At 40.0% G+C, this 17,197-nt stretch overlaps 1 protein-coding gene across 1 annotated transcript in view; it reads left to right on the plus strand.

The window, feature by feature from the left end:
• The window catches only part of trim71 (tripartite motif containing 71, E3 ubiquitin protein ligase), a 53,677-nt gene extending 37,574 nt beyond the window's left edge, over window positions 1-16,103 (plus strand). The window contains exons 3-4 of the mRNA XM_080187211.1: window positions 3,839-3,973; window positions 8,907-16,103. Coding sequence (XP_080043337.1) covers window positions 3,839-3,973; window positions 8,907-10,358 — 1,587 coding nt within the window. The 3' untranslated portion in view covers window positions 10,359-16,103. The remainder of the gene's footprint in view (window positions 1-3,838; window positions 3,974-8,906) is intronic.
• Window positions 16,104-17,197: the final 1,094 nt, after the last annotated feature.

Raw genomic sequence — 17,197 nt, forward strand, 5'->3', positions numbered from 1 at the left:
ATTCTGTGTTGTCGTGAAGGCTGCCTTGGAGAACGCTTACCCAAAGATCAGAGGCTGAATGCCCCTGACTGCTGAAGTGTTCTCCTACAGGAAGGGAACACTCCTGCCTGATGATTGTGGAGCGGTGTTCATTCATCTGTTGTCATAGAGTCTGCGTGGTCTCCCCAGTTACTGAACTTTATCTGAAATCCACATTATGGTCCTCAAAGCATCCAGAGATCAAACATCCCTGATGCCTCCCTGGAAAACTCTGGCTTGTGACCGACCAAGATGGAAACAGTTAATTCTGGAAGGCATCAACTGCATTGGAACATGTTGGAAACAGATGAAGTTGAGGCATGAAAGAGGATGCAAAAAGAGCAACTCTTTGAGCATGTGCCGAGTCTGCAGATTAGCATTGTATTTGGCTAAGGGGCATGTTTTTCAGAAATGGTGAATGCCTGGAATGCACTGCAGGAGGTGGTAGAGGAGGAAGCAGATTCTATAATATTTAGGAGGCATCTGGATTGATATAGGTAAGGAATAGAGGGATATAGACCACATCATGGCATCTGTGTTGGCACAGATTTGGTCGACCAAAGGGCCTGTTCTATCTCACCCATCAAAATGGAGTGGAAGCAATTTGCCCTCAGGGAGATATTTGACCACAATGCTCCAGGGCTACTGAAACGAAGTAATAAATTTGGTCTCACTTCTGTGAGAGGTGAAATATCAAATGCTGTGATTGACCTGATCATAGTTTACGTCACTGTTTTTTGGGCTGAAAAATGATCACCATGTCCATCATTATGGTGTGAGCAAATAGCATACAAACGGTTGTTTTTTAGAATTGATCCTTACAGCATAAAGGAGCCATTTGGCCCTTGTCTGGACTGGCTCCCTTCAAAAATGATTCACCCAGTCCCATTCATCTACATTTTCCCCATAGTCATGCAAATATTTTTCTCCAGATAATTATCCAGTTCTCAAAGGCTTTGATTAAATCTGCAGCTTCACACTCAATGCATTCCAGAACCTAACCACATTACATAAAAAGGATTTTTTTTGCATGTTCTCAATGCTGGTTTTACAGATCAGCTTAAATTGAGAGATCACATGACACCAGCTTATAGTCCAACAGGTTTATTTAAAATCGCCAAGCTTTCAAAGCGCTGCTTCGTCAGGTGAAGTGGAGTGAGGTACGTAGGCACAATAGATAGCCAGATACTATCAGCTAATCAAGTGTGTGAAAGGATAGGTACAGACAGTGTAGTCCAACACACTTGATTACCTGTTAGTGTCTGATTATGTATTGTGTCTGTGCACCTCGTTCTACTTCACTCGATAGAGGAGCAGTGCTCTGAAAACTTGATTTCAAATAAACTTATTGGACTATAACCTGGTGTTGTGTGATCTCTCTTGTCCATCTCAGTCCAGCACCAACATCTCCACATTATGGCCACCTTGGTGGCTTTTTTTGGTCCTCTGTCAACCTTGTCCTCAAACCTCCAAGATTCCTCTCAATCTTCTCCAAGGAAATCAACCCCAGTTTGTCCAATCCATTTTCATGCCTTTATAACTTTCCTGGACACGATGGTTCAGCTTCAACTGGAACAAGTGTTAGACATAGGTTTACCATAACTTGCTTTTGTATTCTGCCCTTATTAATAAAGTTTGTGTCTTACATGGCTTATTACTTTGAAACTGGCTGATTTGTTTACATATGCCCCTAGGTCCCACTACTCCTGCACCCGTTAGAATTGCATCTTTTTGTCTTGTGCCTCACGTTTAATGTACCAAAATGAATCCCTTTATACATCACTGGAAGAAATATGGGTATTTGTTTGCTCATTTCACCAGCCTAGGCTCTATTGGAGTTTATTACTGCCCTCAACAATTCATAATACTTTGAAGTTTTGTCACCTGAAGATTTTGAAATTGTGTCCTGAACACCAAAGTCTGGATCATTAATATAAAGCTAACATAGAAGACCTAACAGTCCCTGAGATCCACTATGTACCTTCCTCCAGCCTTGAGTTGTATTCACAACTGTTTTTGTCACTCAGACAATTTCATATCCATGTTGCTATTGTCTTTTATTTCATAAGCTCTAACTTTCCTGATGCTGTTTGTGGCATGCTATGCCTTTTGAAAGTGCAATTTTGTACTATACAATGAAGGAAGAAATAATGGAAACTTGCATTCATTAAATTTAATTTGCTTAGTTACTCAATCTAAAATCCATCCTGATTTAGTTTTCCAGGAATAAAATCCTAATTTCAATTTAATAAAATCAGAATAATCTGTTCAGTGATAACTTGTGAATTCCGTTTTGACTTGGACATAGTCCTGAAAAATGCTTTGAAATCTTTTAACATCAATCTGGACAGGCAGGCACTTCAGTTTACTATCTTACCTGAAAGGGAGCACCCCCAACAACACAACACTTCAAGTACTGCTCTTAATTTCTGGAGTTGCCCCTTAAGCAGGAAACAATGGGGAAAAGGCTGAGATGTGTTTTATGTATTCTACAATTTTATCCCAATTATTTTTCTTTGAACTCTCTACATAAACAGCAACACCAAATTGTGCTCAGAATTTAAGGATAAGAGGACTAATTGAGTTGAAGTAATTTACAATTGCCTAGCCAATAGGTCAAATTAAAATGACTTTTAAAAACTTCCATAGAAACTTGTTGTGCAATTCAGATTAAGTTCAATGCAAACAGCCTTGCCATCAGAGATCAGTCCCCCAATCAGAAAAGGGAAGTAACCCATTTTCTAGTTGTAACTATTTTTACTGAAAATTAATACCCATTATATTTTGAGATGGTTCATGTTATTGGAATGAATTAGAAGGAATGTGATGTGCAGTTAGCTATCTTTCACAAATTTCTTTGGGTATATTTCTAAAATCTGATCTATGCTATAGCTTGAATCCACTGCTATCTTTCTTGCACTGCATTATTCTGCTTGTGCACTAAACAAGTAAGATGAGTCGAGAGTGGGTGGTATAACTAGACATTTTATTGATGTCTCTTGAAGGAAGAAAGGTCCTGTGCTGTAATGGTGTTCCAGACTGAGATTTTTGTCATGTTGGCTCCATTTTGTAAATGCTGAAATGGTTTCCCAAATGGTGCATAAACCACAGCTATAAGCATTCTTGCCTGTCATTCAAAATATTTAGATTAAAATAAGTACTCATCTAGAGTGCTGTAAAATGAGATAATCAACCTGTTCCCTTCTAATACCTGTTGAGGCTGAATGTTATAAAGTTCTGCCTGGCTAATCCAGGGTGAATTTGATCCTCTTGGTGTTTGTTCTGAGTAGCTCCCTTCTCTAATACTGCTGTGGCTTAACACCAAAAACCTGGTTGGGTGTCAAGTAGTCTGAGAATTCAATTCAGCTGGTTGCGCATTGAATGAAAGTAGTTTTGCATTAATAGCTGTAGCTTCAATTGCAGTAGAAATTTCTGGTTAATATTGTATGGGGGATTAATGTAACAACTGTCCAAACCGTTGTGTATAAAAGATGGCCTAATGATGCAGCTGGCCACGTCTGTGAAAGCCGAGTCATACAGGCCAAAGAAGTTTGATTCCATATGTTGTAGTGGGGTGCTATAGCCAGCTAGTTGTTTTATCCTGGGTTGGGAGGAGGCAAAATGCAGCTGCCACTTCTGATTCCCACTGTTTAGGACCTATCAGCACAAGAAGTTCTTGGAATGTGTGGATGTTGCTGTGAACAGATTTGTGACTGGTGTAATCACCCACCCTCCTGGCCAAAATTCTTCACATTCAAAAGTAAATTTGCAGAGAAATGTTTAATTATACTTCTGTTTCTCCTCCACACTATTCTTACAGCTCAGTATAGAGAAAGTCAGGGCCATGGTGGAACAAGTTGAAATGAAAGCTCAAGTGATTCGGTCAGAAGTCAAAGCAGTAACTTCGCGGCACAAGAAGGCTCTGGAGGAACGTGAATGTGACTTGTTAAGAAAGGTGAGTTACTCTTGCAGTTTGTCAAATGCAATTTGTTATCTAAACAAGCTAAGTCATCAATGGTTTGTGATTCAGTGCTTAATGCTGAGTGTTTACATGAGAACTGAAATTAACATACCTTTTTCATCAGCTCTACCCTGTCCGCTCCAGGTGGTGAGTTGTGCTGCAGTATACTTTTGTGCCATGCTCACGTTGGAGCTTAGCTGACTGAAGGCTATTGCGCTATGATGATGGGATGTTGTCAAATTTAAGCTACGTCATAGGCCTACCATCAGACTGAATAATAGCTGATGCTGTCAGATATAAACACACATGGCATTGATTGCCTGTACTGATTAGGGGGCTGTGAGGAGTGGGGGAACAAGCAGTGGCCTCCCTTATGTCTGGTGAATTATCTTGAATTGCTGGATAAAAGCAAGTTACTGCAGATGCTGGAATCTGAAACCAAAAGACAAAATGCTGGAAAATCTCAGGAGGTCTGGCAGCATCGTAAGGAGAAAGAGCTGAGACCAGATGCCCTTTTTCAAAGCTGGGTCATGAATTGCTGTGACTCTTGCGTACGTATACAATCATGATCCTGCAATTGACAATTAGATGAGTGACCACTTGAATCTGTTTTTGATATTGATCGTTACTGGAGAACCTTCGCTTAAAACAACATCATGGAATTGAACATCTGCTGAAACGGTTAAATGACAGTTTCATGGAATAGAATTTGCAGTGTAGGAGGCCATTTGACTTTTAATACCTGGTTCTTTTGGCTGTCCTATGCCCTATCCATGTTTTTTTTCCCCATTACTCTGTAAATTAGACCCCTTTAGATGAGCCTATTCAGTTGCTTTTTGAAAAACCTAATGGAATCTGATATCCCACCACCTCAAGTAGCCTGCTCCAGATCTTAACCCTCCTGTGAAGAAATTCTCCTTCCTCCAATTCCTTCCGATTAATTATCCATTTGCCAGAAGAAAAAGCTTCTCCATATTGCTATAATTTTGAATACCTCTTAGATTCTGAAATGTCTCTCAGGAGATCAATTCCATTTTTTATATACTCTCTGCATAACTGAATACACACATTCCTAATACCATCCTAGCTTCCACTTTGACCTCTCCAGGCCCTTGACACCCTTAAAATATTATTCACAGAATTTTTCAAGAACAGGTAGGGGACTGAGCATTCTGCAGCTTGTAATTCACCTCCTGACTCTTCAAAGCATGTTCACCATCTACAAAGCACAAGTCAGGAGTGATGGATCTCCACTTGCCTGGATGAGTGAAACTCTGAACACTAGTTGCTTGATTGCACCCCATTCACCATTTCAAAAGTTCACTCCTTCCAAGGCATAGCGGCAGCAGTGTGTACTGTGTAACATTGCAACAACTCAGTGTGACTTCTAACAGCACATTTCCAAACCCACAACCTGTACCATCTAAGGATGGGGGCAGCAGTTGCGTGGAAATGCCCCCACCTGCAAGTTCCCATCCAAGCCACACGCCGTCCTTTCAAAAGAGGAAGAACCATATTGCCATTCCTGTCACTGGGTCAAAATCCTGGAACTCCTAGCAGTGTAGCTACACCTACTCCACAGCGACCGCAGTGGCTCAAATTGGCAGCCCACCACCTGAAGAGCAGTTAAAGATGGGCAGCACATGCTGGCTTAGCCAATGGCACTCACATATTGTAGAAAAAATAGAATTGTGCACAATATTCCAGCTAAGGTCGGACCCCATTTTAAAAGTGTAGCATGACTGCCCCTCTTTAATCCCATGTACTTCTATTTTCGAAAATATCACCATTTTGGAAGTCATTACATATAAACGCAAATCTTGTTGCCTCAGATAATTCTGATCAACTTAGACATAATTTGCCTTTTAACAAATCCATGCTGGTTGTCCCTTATTAACCCATGTTGCTCTCGATAGAACTTAGCTGTTCCTGACAATTGATTTTGGACTAGTTAGAATCAAAATAAATTTACAGCAAGGAGCTAGAACATTCAGCCCATCACATCTGTGTCAACCAACACTTACCCATTCGATCCAATTTCACTTTCCCAACTCTTAGTTCATAGCCATGCACTTACAGTAGTTTCTGGCTCTACAACATTTACAGGTTTTAAGTCGGTCCGCCTTGTTGCCCAACGAGGGGCATACACACGATGGGTCGCACTTGGGCTTCTCTTGGTTGTTTGAGATTGGCCTAGTGCTTCATGTTGTTAGTGTGTGCTTAAACTGGACCAGATGCTGGGCAAGACGACGGCTCAGTGACTATCACTGTTTGCTGGGCAGACATATGGATTTGGGCCAGTGTCTGTGGGAGTTTGCGCATTCTCCCTGTGCTTGCGTGGGTTTTCTCCGGGTGCTCCGGTTTCCTCCCACACCCCAAAGATGTGCTATTAGGCTGATTGACAGTAATAAATTGTCCCTAAATTAGTTTCCCTCAATGTGGATGGCCATAAAACAATAGATAAGGGTCATGGGTGGAGGGGTGGACTGGTGGTGTTAAAATGGCGGCGTGGGCTCGGGCCGAAGGGCCTGTTTCCCGGGCTGTTTTGTTCTTTGTTCTTTAACCCTTTTCAGGGCTCCAGATCCCTGTGGGTGGAAACAATCATAGAGTGCAGAAAAGGCCCTTTGGCCATCGGATCTGCTTTGGCAATAGTTATCACTAAAATCATGCTAGTCCCATTTTCCTGCACTTGTCCCATATCCTTGAATGTTGTGAAATTTCAAGTGCTTGTCCAGCTTTTTTTTAATGGACGCAAGGTTTCTGGACTCTGCCACCTTCCTATGCATTTTAAATTCCCACCACCACCTTGTGTAAAACATGTTTTTCAAATCCCCTCTGAATCTCCTGCTTCTTAGACTAAAACTGTACCTTCCCTTGACCCCTAAACCAAGGGAACAGCTGCTGCCTAATCGCACTCAATTTTAGACCTCAATCATGTCTTGTTCTTCTCCATACACACACACGCATACACACATACATATACACATACGCACACACATACATATACGCATAAGCACCACCACCACCCCCCAACCTTCTGCCTTCCTTGCTCTAAAGAAACCAACTTAAGTCTTAACACTAGGTTAAAGTCCAACAGGTTTATTTGGTAGCAAACACCACTAGCTTTCGGGGCTCTGCGTCTTTGTCGGGTGACTCATCTGATGAAGGAGCAGAGCCCCAAAAGCTAGTGGCGTTTGCTACTAAATAAACCTGTTGGACTTTAACCAGATGTTGAGACTTCTCACTGTGTTTACCCCAGTCCAATGCCATCATCGCCACATCTAAAGAAAACAATCCAATCCTATCCTAACCAGTCTCTTGTTATAGCGCAAATGTTCCATCCCAGGCAACATCCTGGTGACCTTCCTTTGTACACCCTCAAGTACAGTCTCATTCTTCCTATAGTGAGGTGATCAGAACTGCATGCAGCACTCCAGCTGTGACCTAACCAGCACCATTTATCTTGATTGATGCTGATCATAGAATTCAATATCCTGATTCCTCCCCCCACCCCCTAATCTCTTGATCCTTTAGCTCCAAGAGCTATATCTAATTTCTTGAAATCGGACAACGTTTTGGCCTCAACTACATTTGGTGTTAGTGAATTCCACACATTCACCACCCTCGGTGAAGAAATTTCTCCTCACCTCAATTCCAAAATTGGAATTTATCCTCGAGGATTCCCTTATCCTCAAACAATGAGCCCTAGTTCTGACTTCTCTAGCATTGGGAGCATTCCTTCTAAACCTACCCTGTCTAGCTGTTAAAATTTTTGAGATTGCTATAATAGGTGACTCTCCAGCTACATCCATGCCATTAGAATAGGCATTACGTAAATGCTGTTGGTTATGTTTGAATGTGTAATCTATAGAAATCGTTAAAATACAGTAGAATATTTAAGGATACACAAAGATACTGCAGCTTTAGAATTTGGTGTATTAAAGTCTAGGCTTATTCAGGAGAGACAAGGGTGAAGATTCGTTTTTATATATTTGTGGTGGGCAGTCTTAAGGCCCAGGGCTACATGCAGCTCACAAAACATTTTGTTGACTGCCCAAGGGCAGGGTTGCCACATTCCACTGACTTCTGTCCTTGTAGTTTTTTCCTACAAGTCTGACTGAAGTGATACTCATGTAAAGCCAAGAAAAGTGAAGTGAGGTGCAGGTTGCTTTCACACAACTGACTGAGCGCCCTATGCTCCCTTTCCAAAGTGCAAATGTTTATTTTGTTTTTACTATTTCAAATTGATAGTTCTAGTAATATATGAATGATTACACATTTTCTCTAACTAATTATAAAACACTTGGCAAGTATTCAATCTTATTCCTGTGGTCATGTTTAGTCAACAAGCTCAATTTCCCAATCACCAGCCTAGGTTGCCTCTCACCATCAATCATTGAAGGTAGTCTGTAACTTGAGTTCGGTGCTAATGTTTTATTTTTTCACAATACAAACAATAACTTGACAAGACTCAACTTGAGCTCGGTGACTCCAGTGTGAGGGCCCAATTGAGTTTTGCTTAGAGCAATCTGAGGTAATGAATTGCAGTTTTAAGAGCTCCAATAATTTCAATCAATATAGTGCTTTTTTTTTGAATCATAAGTTTGAGCATCTAGTTTCCAGCATGAGCTTCTCTCGACTAAGTTTGGATGTTTCAGCTGAATTTAGTGCCCCTAAGTTAGAAAGTCTTCGGGCCTTGATTTTGATTATTAAACCCTACTGCAACAGCAGCAGGTATGGATGTCTTGAGGACAGACTCTGCCTTGTATTTGTATTAAAACAGTCAATTGACCTCTTTAATGTCAAGCTGTAAAGATGTTTTTGCAGCAAGGGGAGAAAATTGATTGCATCAGTAAGTTACTTGGATATAGTGGATGAAGTCAATAGAATTGTGTTCAACATTCTCTTTTTTCCACCATGTGAACAGGTTGAAAAGATCCGGCAGATGAAGGCCAAGACTCTGCACCTTCAGGTGGAAGCACTGCGTGAGAATTTAACCAGGCTGGAGAGCACTATTGACTGTGTGCAGAAAGCCTTACTGGATGGGCGAGATGTCGATGTACTCTTGGCAAAAGAACAAATGTTTGTCCAAATTCAGGACTTGAAGAAACTTCGGAATCTCCTTCAGCCTCAAGATGATGACACGCTTTCTTTCATTCCACCTGATGGTGTCCTGTACAAAGCCATTAAGTCCTTGGGTATAATCAGTAGCAGTGCATATGCCCCAATATGTACGGCTACTGGCGAAGGGTTGAAACGAGCATTACGTGGGAAAATGAGCACCTTCACTGTAATCACCAAAGATCACACTGGTGAAGGAAGATCTTCAGGTGGTGATTTGGTTGTAGTTGTTATCATGGGACCTGATGGCTGTCTCTTTCGTGCTGACGTTCTTGATCATCATGATGGCACCTACACAATTAGCTACTCCCCACATCTAGAAGGAGAACATGTAGTCTCGGTGACGATTCGTGGCCAGCATATTGAAAACAGTCCCTTTCGAGTAATTGTCAAAGCAGGTCGCAATTATGCTGGAATTGGGCTTCCGATTTGTTCCTTTGGCGGAGAAGGGGATGACGATGGACAGCTTTGCCGACCTTGGGGTGTTTGTGTCAACAAAGAAGGCTACATTATCATTGCTGACCGTAGCAACAATCGTGTTCAGGTCTTCACTCCAAGTGGAACCTATCACCACAAGTTTGGAACAGCAGGTGCCAGACCTGGGCAGTTTGACCGTCCTGCTGGTGTTGCTTGTGACCACAATTGTCGTATCGTAGTGGCTGATAAGGACAACCACCGCATTCAGGTTTTCACCTTTGAGGGACAGTTTGTCCTCAAGTTTGGGGACAAAGGAAGCAAAAATGGCCAGTTCAACTACCCTTGGGATGTTGCAGTCAATACTGATGGAAAGATTCTTGTGTCTGACACTCGCAATCATAGAGTTCAGCTTTTTGGCCCAGATGGAAACTTTGTAAGTAAATATGGTTTTGAGGGAGCTTTGTGGAAGCACTTTGATTCTCCTCGTGGGGTGGCCTTTAACCATGAAGGACACCTTGTGGTCACAGATTTCAACAACCATCGGCTGCTGGTAATCCATCCTGACTTCCAGTCTGCACGCTTCCTTGGCTCTGAAGGCACAAGTAATGGTCAGTTCCTCCGACCTCAGGGTGTAGCTATCGACCAAGAAGGGCGCATCATTGTGGCTGACTCCAGGAACCATCGCATTCAGATCTTTGAACCAAATGGCAACTTTCTGTGCAAGTTTGGGACCCAAGGCAGTGGTTTTGGGCAGATGGATCGTCCGTCCGGAATAGCCCTGATGCCAGATGGACTAATAGTAGTCGTCGACTTTGGCAACAATCGTATCCTCTTGTTTTAATAATGCTGTGTGCTTTGTTTTTCTATATTGTGGATTTGTTGCTCAGGGACAATGTCTTAATTGTTTTCCCTAGAGAAGACAGGTGTTTTTTTTCTGTGCTGCAGTCATCTACCTCATGTTGGTAAAGTGTGAGCTGTGAGACTACTTCAAAACTACATAAATATATAGCAGACCTACCTCACTGCCTACAGATGTTGGGCTGACTTAATGTTTGGATATTTCCATGGAACTGTGCAAATGTGTCCAGGCAATTGGTGCCTTTTATGACCTGAATCCAAAGACTTGTTTCTTAGTATTAAAATTGTCCTGTAGCTTTATTTAAAAAAAACTCTCAGGTAGGAAGACTATTGGCCACTTCTATAGCCTAAAAAATGGCCGTTTGTGGGTGACTGAAAGGCTTTGGCTGCCTACCTGCATACATTTTGTTTTCAGGGATTATTTGATATTGAATATCTCATGTTAAGCCCTACACTCTTTTGAATGTAGCCCTACGCTCCATCTGAATGTAAACTAAATACCTCCTTTTTTGTTTTGTCTTTAAGGTTTAATGTTCTTTGGCTTGATGCACATAATGGTGAACATAGAAGTTAAGGGTTCTTCAGAGTGTTTATTAGGGGTATTTGTGTAAGGAAGATTTGGGTTGTCATTTGATACCCTGAAGATCAAAGTATATTACCTGGGATAATCAAATTATATTTACTTCAACTGCTACCTCAGGTACCTGTATAAAATCAATTTCCTACTGATTTGGTAGGCTGTATTTGGTTTTGGAGGCAGTATTACTTTGTGTTGGAAGTGTGAATTGGTTGATTTAAAAGATTAGTATCACTTTTTCCTTGGCTCTTGTTTAGCCCTGGTTGGGAATCTGCGGAAAAAATGAGTTTAGGGTGGGGAAAGTCCACTAGTCCTGCTTTGAGTGTGGTACTGCTTGGATGCACACATGCTGTTACAGATGCCATAAACGGAAAATTAAATGAACATCTAAATTAATTAGATTCTCAATGCTAAGCTTTCTAAATGAGGGAATTTTTAATCACCCAAAGCTTCGTTGAAACATAAAGTATTTGGAAGTGATATCTTTATGATAAAAATATTGTAAAATGCACCTGCAAGCTGACCAGTTCTTTTACAAACAGGAATTAGGCAACGGGGTTACATTGTCCTGTCCTTTTAAGTAGAAAATAAGTCACTTCTTACAGAGCATTATTGTAATAGTTTGTGTGTGTCGTGCGCTGGAGCGGTAGTAACACTTGTAAAGACCCGTAAGGACTGGCAATAATTGCTGATTGTAACGGCGCTGTTATGTGAATATTCTGCCAGGGTTCTGGTTGTACCTAATAGTTAAGGAAATATATATATATTATATATATATGCTGTAGTGGTAGGAACATTGGTAGCATCCATGGATTTTTCCAATTCTGAATCTTCAATTTTTCCTGTAGCCCAAAAGTGACCAATTAGTTTAGAATTGAGACTACGTCTCTTTAAAACAATTTTAAATTAAGTTTATGCAAATGATTTCCTTCACAGCCTTCTCTTAAATACAGATTTTAGAAAAAACAGTATTTTTACAGTCTAGGAACACAGCATGTAAACGTGACATTTTACAGAAGCCACACTGAATATTTTTGCAAAACAGAAGTGGTTAACAGCCATAAAATTTAACTCTGAGCCAGTTTCAGTACATCTGCTAAGTTACTCCAGTTATCCTGCCTTGCTAGTCTGGTGATCAGAGTTAAAGGCACGCTCCCATTTCCATTTCACTTAGTCATTTGTCTGCCAGTTATTTGCAGCCATGCTGCAGTCTACAAAAATGACACATTCCATCTTTATGCTAGAGTGGACATTACCTTTTAAGATGGAAGGGGGTCCAAACATTTTAAAGCTGTGAAGGTTAGTGATTTTTCAAACACGGCAGAACTGTTTTCTTCGCTTGATCGGGAGACTGGCTTCATTTTCAATCAAAAGTGACATGGTCAGTTATGGAGGCAGGCTTGCCTTTGGAATAACTTACTTAGACCATATCCCCAAATCAAGGGGTTAAAGAACTAATGAATATAGTTGGACCTACCTCAATCCTTTTGTGGTCAGGGTTCAAGTGCAAGAGCTGCTGTTTACTTAAAACTTGCATCAGTTTGGCTGTTTTATCATTCCTCTGAATTGGTTGAAACAATGTCTTACTTTTGAATTCTTGGAAGGATGGAAAGCAGAGGCATGCTAGCCAGTAAAATCATAATAGAAAATCTGTAATGAGGGGTAGCATTAATGTAAATTGAGGTTTGCAGTCCTCGAGTCTGAAAAGGGTGGCTGTTTGTGGTTAATCTTCAGTAAGATTGGAAAATATTTCAGAATTTGTGTGGAGCTGCGTCCATTTATAAATGTTAGTATCCTACTTTATTATATGCTCCCTAATGGATCAATTTAGCTTTCAGGATGAAACTGGCTAATGTGCTGCTTCAGATTGTAACAGTTGGTTGAATATGTCGTGGTTAGATGTTGTAGCATAGAATGGCTTTTGTTTTACACATTGGGAAATTGTTCATGAGCAGTGGTTAATGATTAATACAAAACTGTTAAGGGGCCCATCAATTTGAAATGCACATTTAAACGCCAGCTTTTCAAGTATGAAATAGGTTTTGTCTTTAAAATTAAATAAAATCCGACAAAGCCTAATTCTTGTAATTTGAATACTGTGCTCTTTAGCTTTGAGGTTTATGCAGTTACAGCTTTGGGTGGACTGCATTAGAGATATCTCTTGGAGCCATTTTTTCCCCCTTTTTAGCACAAATTTAAAGATACAAGCACACATTTGTCAGCCCCGCTTTTGGGGTATTTTTAAAAATAAATATTCAGCCTTTAAAAATCAACTTTTACAAAACAAAGTTGTTTTTGTATTGAGTTCCTTTTGGGATAGCAGAATTAATAAATCTCCCAATCAAATTGAACCTGTTTAAAACAAAAACATGTCCTTAATCAAAACTCTGTTCAAAATATATCTTTTTTGTTGCTATGTTTGAAGTTATTAGCATGACACAGGAATCACAATTGGCTGCTGATGAACTTTGCTAATATAAAACGTGAGATGACCCCTTTGATCATGTTGTTTGTAATGAGGTTATCAGCTAAACATTTGGTGGAATGGTTGTTAAAATCATACACTTGTTTTTGAACTAATTTTTTGAACATTCTTTTCACGTGAAATATAGGTGACCCTTTACAGGTGTAAAACTTCAAAGTCCATGGGAGATGATGAAGCCCTTATTTTAAAAATTCACCCATTTTAATCTTCTATTTGGCTTGTGTCTGCTATCCAATTGGTAACTTATTCTCATTTGGTTTTCTCTGCATTTTGAATTGGGTCAGAGTTTGGAGTGTTCAAAACTCTCGTTACTTTCCAACTTTACAACTGGACAAATCCCCAAAGTCTGTTTTAGCTTGAGTATTCACAAAATTTCATAGTTTTACAAGCAAATGCAAAGAGTTCACTAAAAGTGCTTAATGGATTATGTTCACAATTCTTAAGTCAGGCACAGTACCTTACCTCAAATAACCTCAAGAAAAGATCAACTTGCAGAACCCCAAGAGGCCAATTAATTCAGAGATTAGGATCTAAATGATACATAATTCTCAGGGAAGTGATCCTACCATCTCTGGAGGGTAATAGGGGTGCAAGATCTGGTTCTGGTGCCTTGTCAGGTAATGGCTTTCGTCTACCTCGGTGCCTCTTTCTGCGGCAGCTTCAAACTACCTCATGTTGGAACCCAATTGTCTCACCATTGGGTGAATAACTTGCACCGGGGGCTAATGTGCAGTTTTTTGATATTGGGCTTTTAATGCAACCCATGATTCAGCTGCTGAAAATGGCATTGAACAAAAGTATATGAATGATGGTGTAAAAACGCTCCTGGTTTGTCTCCTCCAGCCACAGTCCCATTCAGCGTGCAATTGGGATCATCACTTTCATTGCATCTGAAGTTAAACTTAAGGGAAAAAAATCCTTCCACAATCTGAACAGAACTCCTTCTGAACTTCAAATAGGGAATTATCATTGTTTAAAATTAATCATACATAAATATAAAAGGCCATACACCCAGGTATTTTCTGTTAACTTTGTGACATCAAAGGGAAAACTCCGTGACAGATGACTAGCTTTTTGACTAGCCCTGCTCTCTGCTGAATGATACAGTTTTATTAATAGTTGCATAATTTTATATAGTGGCGTCACCAAGCAGGCCAACAAAAAATCTCTACCTCTTTTGCACACAGATGGATTATGTTATATTTAGATATAATATAGACATGTACATAAAAATGGGATGGTTGATTCACATTAATTTAATAAACATGCTGGCCCAATAGGTGTTTGTCCTACTGTTCCAAAATTTTTTTGGACTTCCATAATTGGAGGTGTGTGGTTGGCAGCAGATGGGTCAGTGTCGGTCAAATTACTGGAGTTTCTCATCAAGGTTATTGAGTTGATGTGGCATTCTTTTTGTTTTCCTTTTTCTGCTTGTCAAATGCAGTTTACTCCAGAAGTCGGGGGAGTGGGGCTGTTATTCACTGGGAAAAAGGTGGCAGTGCCATACTCGGGGGCAGGGGAGGAGTTGGTGGTAAGGTTGGTTTCAGAAGCAGTTGGATTATATAGCCAGTTTGCTGCTTCATTCATGTGCATGCTTGCAAAATAGAAAATGGTGATTTAGGCACTTGGAGTTGATTTTCTAAACTTGCCAGCAGATTCAAGTGGAGTCTTGCAGGGTTTGTTTGACCAATTACAAACCAGTGCAGTTTATTCAAAGCCTAATGATAAATTTAATAACCCGTTTCACACACCAAATAGTTGGACATTGTTAAAATGTAGACAAAGGAGTTGTTGGCTTTTTTCATTGACAAAATGTGATCCCAGCTGATAGTGGGAACACCTGATTTGCTGTTTGTTTAAACAAATTGTTTTTGTGAACTGATTTTATGAAGTGCTTAAGTTGTTTTTTTTATATTGTGAAACTGGGTTTCAAACCACTAGTTAAGCAGACTTTATTCAAAATTTATTCTTGAGAATTTAAGTGTCTGGTCCAAGATCCAGAAATCCTGGCTGAGAAAACGTAATATATAGCTTAAAGAAATTTTCGCTGTTTTCTAAAAACGGTGAAACCAAGTTCTGGGCTCAAATTATTTTAGAGGCAGAGCTGCAGTAAAATCAGAAGTTCTATTGAGTTGTATAAGAAGTGATTTTGCTTATTGCCTCTGTTTATCTTTTTCTAATTTTAACTTTGTAGTCTGTGTTCTAGATTAAGGGGATAGCATTAAAATGTCTGGTGCAAGTGGTCAAAGGCCCTTTTCTCAAACTTAGACAAGTGCCTCAAAATGACGGAGCCTATTTCTGTATTTAAAAATGTCCGAGCAGTATTGTTTAAGTTACTGTTGTACAACAACCCAGCATTTAATGTTCATCGGTGGTTACCACTGCTTAAAGGAGAGGGGAAATTGGGGTCCTAGACTACCAGAAAAGTGTTTGTTTTAAAAGAAAGTTCCTCTTGGGAGTTGTCTTTACAGTAAGGTGACGGGTAATTTTTTTTGTTTCACCCTTTTGTATAATTTCCCTCTAATTGTAAGATCCAGCCTCTGCACCAAAGAATGAGGTTTACTGACCTGGAACACTTCTTATTCCTGTGTGTTTGAAAGCCTAAAAATTGATGTTTGTGCAATTTTTATCTGGATGAAAGTTCAATAAAATTTGTTTACAATTGATGCACTCTTGTGCCTTTTTTTTGAAAGTTGTGTTAAATCCATGCACGATGTACAACAAAAGCTTCAGAATTACCATGTGGTATTATGGATGGAAAGGAGCAGAGACCCAAATTTCATGTAAATCACAGCATATCTGAATCAAGAGTTTGATCTTGAGTAAATTGAAGTCCTGTGCTTTCAATTCCTGCAGTATGTTCTTACAGGAGATGAAAGTTGGTGGTTTAAAAACATGTGATTTCACACTCGTATTCTAATTTTGTTACTGTGTAAGTCCTAATTTGGTTATAATATTGGGAGCAATTATAAAGGGATCATAATTTCTTAATCAGTGGACCCCAGCTGATTAAAACCGCTAATCTGTGTTTTGTGTGGATGTTGCACTTATTCTTAATTGGCTCATGTATTGGAGCTTACCCGACAGCAAATGGATATGAGCTATCAAAAATTAGCAAATGGTCCTTTATAAAGTGTTCATGTTTAAAACATGTATGGACTATTCAGAAATGTTAACCTAGGACTTGGGTAATGTTTCATGATCTCCAGGTTCTTGTAGCTCCAAGTAGCAGGGCTGCTAGAGTAGACCAGTGTCGCTATACATTGTACCCTTGGACCAAAACAATGCGGCAGTGCCAGTGAAATATAATTTGTAGAATCCAACTTAAATTGACAGTGTAGTGGTCATTGCTAGTGAATTAGTAATCCAGAGGCCTGCACTAATTCAGGAAATGAGTGCTTAAATCCCACCATAGAAGTTTGAGAATTTGAATTTCAGTTTTGCTAGAATCAACTTCAAGTGCAGTTGGGAATGGCCAATAAATGTTGGTCTAACATAACATGTCTGAAGTTGCTGGACTGTTGTAAAACTCCTAGGTCACAAATGGCCTTTATGAAAGGAAATCTTCCATCCTTACTGTGAATGCACATCTTGACTCGGACCCATAGCAATGTCGTTAACCTTTCATTCTCCTCTGAACTGGCCTAGCAAGTTAATGAAGGCCCACCATCTTGGGAGATAGATGTGTCCAATAAATGCTGGTGGTAGCTGTGTGCTGTAGTGAACAGGCTTATAGGAACTTTGACTCACTATGGCATTA

The sequence above is a fragment of the Carcharhinus amblyrhynchos genome, chromosome 4 (genome assembly GCF_965287045.1).
Source record: "Carcharhinus amblyrhynchos chromosome 4, sCarAmb.v2.hapA, whole genome shotgun sequence".
Taxonomy (NCBI): domain Eukaryota; kingdom Metazoa; phylum Chordata; class Chondrichthyes; order Carcharhiniformes; family Carcharhinidae; genus Carcharhinus; species Carcharhinus amblyrhynchos.